Below are 7613 nucleotides of genomic sequence, written 5' to 3'. Positions count from 1 at the left end.
GTTCCCACTGCAGCTGTTTCAACCAGATGTGCCTGCAGTTGGCCAGCGGAGGCCCTCATTCCCTCTGATCACATGGACTTTTGATATTACTGAATGATTCTGCACACGGAAATGTTTAAGTCAGCATAATTAATTTTTACAACAACATAGATGTTGTATTTATTAAGATGGAGCCACATGGTCTGGCTATTATACACTGCCAAATGGATTTGTTGTTGTAAATTGTTCAGAGTCAGCCTCGTACTTGGTGTCTAAACACATGGATGTAGTTACGATAGATGTACAACCTAACTTTAAATAAAAGATGGACAAAAGTATACTATGACACATTTTGTCCATACATAATTGTGTCTTATCTGATCACATTTATGTTAGGGAGGGATTCTGATGCTACATTATAATGCTATAATGGCAATATCATTTTGGGTGTGGGGGAAAATAAAGACTTCATGCAGTTAATAATCATGAGTTTCCACATGCCTACTGTATGTGATACACCACTATCTAAGGCCTAGTCCACACAATCACTGGTCAACATACATTTTTGCCTCTTCATCCACACTAAAAGGGTAACACTGAAAATGTACCCCTTCAAAAATGCTGTATGATTGATGCGATCTCCACAATTCCAAGCTGAGGGAACTTATTGTGATGCTGCATTTTAATTTCACAACCGACTGCTTTGTATCATATACAAGTAACACTGGGGCATACATTGTTCAAAACAAACAAAATAGCAGAATTATATAAAGGCCATATATGTATAGGTGTTTTAGTATTAACACTGTACTCACTGTGGCTAAAACATAAAAATGGTAGTGTGTGCTAGGTCTAAATCACATCTCAGAGATGTCAGGATCTGGTTTTTCACTGCTCCTAGACACAATAATGGCATTACCCTGACAGTGGTGTCATCTTCATACAATCACACTGATAATGATTATGTAATTTGTACTGCTACTGCATCACACAAAGAACTGGTGAAAGGTCCACATGGACCAACAAACATCAAACCACTAAACTAGCTCACTTTGCATTTCCGCTCTGTTGTCCCAGACAGTATACAGAGGGATTTTAGATAGGCTGTGAAATACAATGGAGCATACCATGTGCAGTGAGTCATCCTCAAGCCTGCACTCAATTCAGCACTCGTGTTGTACCACCAAGGGAGCAATGAGCAGATCACCCACAAAGTGATATTTATATTTATGGCCCTTTTGCCACCTGCTACACTGAGTCAGAGCACAGCAGAGTTATTGCTCCACTGCAGCTGCTTAGGGTCATCCCTCTCTTGCCCACAGTCCTCCATTCGTGTCCAGGCTGTGGATTCAGAACTTAGGCAGAGTTAGGCCTCGGAGCCACAGATCAGGGCCTGACTCCAGGACATGCCTTCGCCACTGTATTTACAAACACTGCTCCAGCAAGAAGGCGTGGCAGAGACGACGCCTTACCATAGTGCTCTTTGAAAACTGTGGGGTTGTGACGCACAACACAGTGACAGTGTTGCCAGGTCTGTGGTTTTCCTGAAGCATTGGGCCATGTTTGAACTGCTACTGCACGCTGTGGGGTGTAGTTTGGGCATTGTGCTTACATAATGTTCATCAGAATTGGTAAAATGAAGTTTACTGCAATTAGTAAATGCACATAATATTGCACATGCATATACAGTGGGTGTGATTCAAATGTACTAGCAACAAGAATGCAACAATCTGATACTGACTGGTTCTATACTAATCCAACACTGAAGTATCTATCCCTAATTAGCTATAACATTAACAACTAACACTGGATTAGCAATGGATCAAACTTTACATGTTTTCCAAACAAATGTATTTTACACTGTATACATGTCATATTGATTCATCCAACACAGATCTTGCACGTGAACACAGGACTACAGTCAGCTATCTACAGTAAATTCATATGAAATCTACTGTGTAAATGCACTTACGAAAAAGATGATCATTATTGGGGGCAGTGGTAGGTCAGTGGATAAGACATTGGCCTTCTGATCAGAATTAATTCAAATCCCACTACTGGCCAGTTACCACTGCTGGGCCCCTAACCCTCAACTGCCCAGTTGTATAAAAAAAACAAAAAACAAGAGAAATGTATGTGCTTGGAAGTTTGTGAACCCTTTAGAATGTTCTATATAGCTGCATAAATATTATCTAAACCTCATCAGATTTTCACACAAGTCCTAAAAGTTGACAAAGAGAACCCAATTAAACAAATAAGACAAAAATATTATACTTGGTCATTTATTTATTAAGGAATGGCAAAAGTATGTGAACCTCTTGGATTAGCAGTTAATTTGAAGGTGAAATTAGAGTCAGGTGTTTTCAATCAGCAGGGTGACAATCAGGTGTGAGTGAGTGCCCTGATTTATTTTAAAGAACAGGGATCTATTAAAGTCTGACCTTCAGAACACATGTTTGTGGAAGTGTATCATCCGGCTGGAAAAGGTTACAAAACCATCTCTAAAGAGTTTGGACTCCAGCAATCCACAGTCAGATAGGACTGTGTACAAATGAATGAAATTCAAGACCATTGTTACGCTCCTCAAGACTTGTCATCCAACAATGATCACTCTACGAACAAGACGTGCAATTGTCCACAAGGTCACAAAGGGACCCAGGGTAACTTCTTAATGTTTGTTTAAAACATTAAGCAACTAAAGGCCTCTCTCACATTGGCTAATGTTAATGTTCATGAGTCCACCATCAGGAGAACATCAATGGTGTGCATGGCAGGGTTGCAAGGAGAAAGTCAGTGCTCTCCAAAAAGAACATTGCTGTCCTTCTGCAGTCTGCTAATGATTACATGGACAAGCCAGAAGGCTATTGGAAAATGTTTTGTGGATAGATGACCAAAATATATATTTTTTAATTTAAATGAGAAGCATTATGTTTGGAGAAAGGAGACTACTCCATTCCAGCATAAGAACCTTATCCCATTTGTGAAACATGGTGGAGGTTGTATCATGGCTTGGGCCTGTTTTACTGCATCTGGGCCTGAAAGGCTCGCCATCATTGCTGGAACAATGAATTCTGAATTATACCAGCTAATTCTAAAGGAAAATGTCAGGACATCTGTTTGTGATCTGAATCTCAAGAGAAAGTGGGTCATGCAGAAAGACAACGACCCTAAGCACACAGGTTGTTCTACTAAACAATGGTTAAAGAAGAATAAAGTTAATGTTTTGGAATGGCCAAGTCAAAGTTCTGACCTTAATCCAATAGAAATATTGTGGAAGGACCTGAAGCAAGCAGTTCATGTGAGGAAACCCACCAACATCCCAGGGTTGAAGCTGCTCTGTACTGAGGAATGGGCTAAAATTCCTCTGAGCTGATGTGCAGGACTGATCAACAGTTACTGGAAATGTTTAGTTGCAGTTATTGCTGCACATGAGGGTCAGTATTGTAATGCTGGATCATTTTCCTCAATAAATAAATGACCAAGTATAATATTTTTGTCTCGTTTGTATAATTGGGTTCTCTGTATCTTAAGACTTGTTGGAAAATCTGACGATGTTTTAGGTCATATTTACGCAGATGTATAGGAAATTCTAAAGGGCTCACAAACTTTTAAGCACCACTGTAAGTTGCTCTGGATAAGGGTGTCTGCCAAATGGCATAAAAGTAAATCTAAATTCCTGGTAGCTCAGGTGTGGAGTTTTGCATGTTCTCCCCCTTCTCTGGTTTTCTCCAGGTTTCATACTACCTCACAAAAACAAGTATTGTGGATTGGCTACCTAGGTGTGATTGAGCGTGGCATCCCACCCAGGGCGTATTTCGTCCTCATACCCAGTGTTCCTGCAATAGGCTCCGTATCCGCCTCAACCCTGTCCAGGAGAAAACGTTTACTGAAGATGAATGAATGAATGAATGAATGGATGACATTCATACCTATCTCAGACCAAATACAGAAGGTTTTAATACACAGCATTGTTAAACTGCATTGTTTTGCGTTACTTTGTAAATATTTGCCATAGTGTTGAACTTTCTAAGTAATGTATAGGATTTGGCACTGTTTTTGCTTTTGTCACACAGTGTGAAATATATTAATTCCATAAACATGAGCATGCCTGAACAGACCTAGATTAGTATTATGTCTCTGCAGTGAGTGCTAGAGGATATATCTATAATAGCTTTCGCCTTATTTGAGTTCCACACTTGATAGCATTTGAGTAAAACCCACATGGAATGGTGAACATGGTGTAAACATGTCGGGGCTGTGACTCACTCCTTCACAATCCCTGCTGCGCACGAGGGGTCTGGCAAAGTTTAAACGCAGCTCTCCCACCCCAGCTGTCGGAGTAAATAGGGGTGTTGTTACACACGCCGGCATTCTGGGCATACCGCGGGGCCACTGGGAGGGGCACACACACACACACACACTCTATTCCGTTAAATAACTCACTGTGTGCAAAAACTCACGCACGCTAGAACACCTCGAGCTCACATGAAGCGCGAGCGCGCGTCTAAACGCATTTTCAATTTCTGCGCGAGCACCAACCAAAGCACGAGCGCATTCGAGGTGTACTCGAATAAATAGTAAACACACTGCTCAATAAAAATCTCCATAAGTTCTCGTTTCGTTCTGAGAGCCGTCTGTAAGGCACCAAAACACTGTAGTAGCCCCAATCATGCAGTCAAGTAAGTGTGTGTAGATGCAGAGGCGTGTGTGGTGACGTAGAGGCGCTCACAGGGCGGTGTTCTCACGTTCCTGACAAAAAAAAAAAAAGAAAAAGAAAACGGCAAAAGAAAATCCACATCTGGAATCCAGAGGCAGTGGTTTAGGGGAATCTATACTAGGATCTCGTAGTGTAGTAAAGTAAAGGTGGCTCGGTGTTTTTCTCCAGCTTCCTCTCTCTCTCTCTCTCTCTCTCTCTAACTCTTTAACTCTTTTCAAGGATTCTTCACTTCACCTCGTAAGTTGGAGTTTTCTTTTTTATTTGATTTATTTGTTTACAGTTTGGACAAAACATTCACATGCGTAGTTGAAGGATTATCAGCATCACAGGAGTTGGGATTTACCGTTATTTTTCATCATGGAAGAAACTTTCTGCATCATTAATGTGTTGTTTACTTTTTTATTTTTTATTTATTTATTTTTTTTATCGCAGTAGGATAGTTATTGTAGGCTATGTGAGGTTTTTGTTTGTTTGAATCTTTTTCGCAAATCAACAACTTTTTCTGTCGTTTGTGTTGTGCATGTGCGCAGTGCAGGTTTAGTTTTGAACTGATGGGCTGCGTATAGCCCACGCCCCAATTCCCAAATCTCTACTTAAAAGTGTGGAAAAAAACAACCAGCTTTTTAAAAAACTGTATCTGTTACATGTCAAGCTCTTATATCATTAAAAAAAAAACAGTGAATGATTAACCTAGTTGTTTACATTTTTTTTTCTAAATTAAACTAGTAAAAGCTTTGTAAACTTTGGCCTTTCCGCATCTTTTCCAAGCTCAGTTAGAAATGTACTCAGGTGTTTACATGTTTTTTCAGCTATTTTTCCTCCCCTTTTTTGTTACTATAACGCAGACGTGCAGTAAGTTTTTTTTTTTTGTTTTTTTTTTTAAATTTGAAGTACACATTAGGGCCAAGATAATCTTGCAGTAGTTAGAACAGAACGCCTCCTGCTGTCCTGATAATGAACTGCATGTAAGAATGACATTTAAAACACCAGATGGTGGGAACTGTTGGGTTGATGTTTATCTTCTGTAATGCACTCCGTCCCAAACCACATACTAATATCTTATTAACTATTCTGCTACCTCTATTTTTGCCTCAGGTACAGCTTAACGCAACCATGTTGGTCGTCCTGGTCGGAACAGTTATTTTGCACCTTCTGGATCTGATTCTGCTGCTCATTTCTACATCTGTGAATGTGAGTATGAATGTTTATTGCACCCTATACCCGATTGTGGTGTGTACGTCAGTTTGAACTGATTAGCATATCCTGGGTATGCCTTTTTTTTCTTAAATCAAGGCCTGGGGGAAAATTAATATGAAGAGTTATGACCTCTGGTATGACTGCACAACAACCAATGGAGGATATCACTGCAAAGATGCCGAAAATTATGGTAGGCAAGATGTTTGTCAAAAATAAATGCCTTTAAGTATTTACAGAATGCTGGGGCTAATTTTGGTCTCCTGGTTTGTTATTTTAGACTGGCTACAGGCAGTACAGGCTCTGATGATCCTAGCCACAATCTTCTGCTTGTTGTCTTTGATCTTATTCATTTGGCAACTCTTCACCGTGAACAAGGGAGGGCGATTCTTCTTCACTGCTACCTTTCAGATCCTCTCCAGTAAGTATTCCAACCAGATTACAGATGCATGCCATTGATGTGACAGAAAAGGATTGTTTGAGATAGAATGGGTGTGTCCCATCATTTCCCTTGTTCTCTTTCACCTTACTCTTGCAGGCCTATTTGTGATGAGTGGAGCTATAATCTACACAGTGATGAGCCCGGGAACGCAGGATAGGGACCATTCGTTTGGCTTTGCCTTTGTGCTAGCCTGGCTGGCATTCCCTCTCACTCTGATAAGTGGCCTCATTTACATTGTTCTGAGGAAGAAGGAATGAAGGATCAGCGGAGAGACCCCCGCTGTCATCACTGAGAATGACACTCAGTCCACAGACCCCAATGGCCTTTTCTTACTGGCCTGTATAACAATGCCAAATGTATGATCATGCAAAAGTGACAAATCATGAAGATTCAACTCAATGTCGACTCAACGAGGACGAGTCTGTGGCTTGTGATACTATTTATATCACTTTTACATAGTTTTTGTACATATGAATGTTGAAACCTTGTTGATGAAGGTCCATATTTTGAAGCTGACCACAAAGAAGACAGTATAAAGATCATTTTTATCCTTGTGTTTTACTCCATATCTTGTATCTAATATCTAACAGAAGTACATTCTTAAAATCCAATTTCACAATGATTGTATGATGAAATTATGCTTAATAATTTGTATGTGATAAACCAAAAGGATTTTCCCCCCTAATTTTGTTCCGTTCATATTTTTAAATAGTGAAATGGTGCTGTTTATTTTTTTGCCTTCAATTAATAACTAGATATACATATAAGCTCAAATTTTGTTAAATTGAGCTAAATTATTTTACATTGTGTATTTTATGTGTGCCAAAATATCCACTCAAAAGCTAATTGTTTTTGTTCTGTATGCTTTTTAAATAAGATTTTAAAAATAAATAAATAAATACATACATACATACATAATTTCCCACCTCATTTTGCTAGGCCACCAGAGGGCACCTGAAGTGTTGAATTGAGTGTAATTCTTTGCATAAGTTTGCTGTAATGTTTTGTGTCTCTATTGAGATGACAGTTAAACTTGCAATGTTAAAGAATCAACTGTTTAAAAAAATGGAGCAAAACCCCTCTCAGGGGATACTAAAGAGAATGAAGTCATCTTTTAAAAAGAATTTCTTCATGGGAGGAAAAACCAGATGTTCTAGCTGACTAATGTGTTTGCATCTACTCCATACAAGAAGGCATAACCTTGCATAACTCTGCAGGGCTGCATGTATTCTACAAGGCTGCTTGTGAGATCAATGGATATCTGTGGATTAGACCAGGTCA

At 39.5% G+C, this 7613-nt stretch overlaps 1 protein-coding gene across 1 annotated transcript; it reads left to right on the top strand.

Annotated features, from left to right (window-relative positions):
• The first annotated feature begins 4725 nt into the window (after positions 1-4725).
• On the top strand, positions 4726-7241 carry pmp22a (peripheral myelin protein 22a). Its single transcript, XM_053612319.1, has 5 exons — positions 4726-4933; positions 5792-5887; positions 5990-6083; positions 6171-6311; positions 6429-7241. The coding sequence occupies exons 2-5, from the start codon at positions 5810-5812 to the stop codon at positions 6587-6589; spliced, it is 474 nt and encodes a 157-aa protein (XP_053468294.1). The 5' UTR covers positions 4726-4933; positions 5792-5809; the 3' UTR covers positions 6590-7241.
• The last annotated feature ends 372 nt before the right edge of the window (positions 7242-7613 follow it).

The sequence above is a fragment of the Ictalurus furcatus genome, chromosome 2 (assembly GCF_023375685.1).
Source record: "Ictalurus furcatus strain D&B chromosome 2, Billie_1.0, whole genome shotgun sequence".
NCBI lineage: Eukaryota > Metazoa > Chordata > Actinopteri > Siluriformes > Ictaluridae > Ictalurus > Ictalurus furcatus.
The sequence above is the reverse complement of the archived record's forward strand: the minus strand, read 5'-3'. Positions and strand labels throughout refer to the sequence as shown.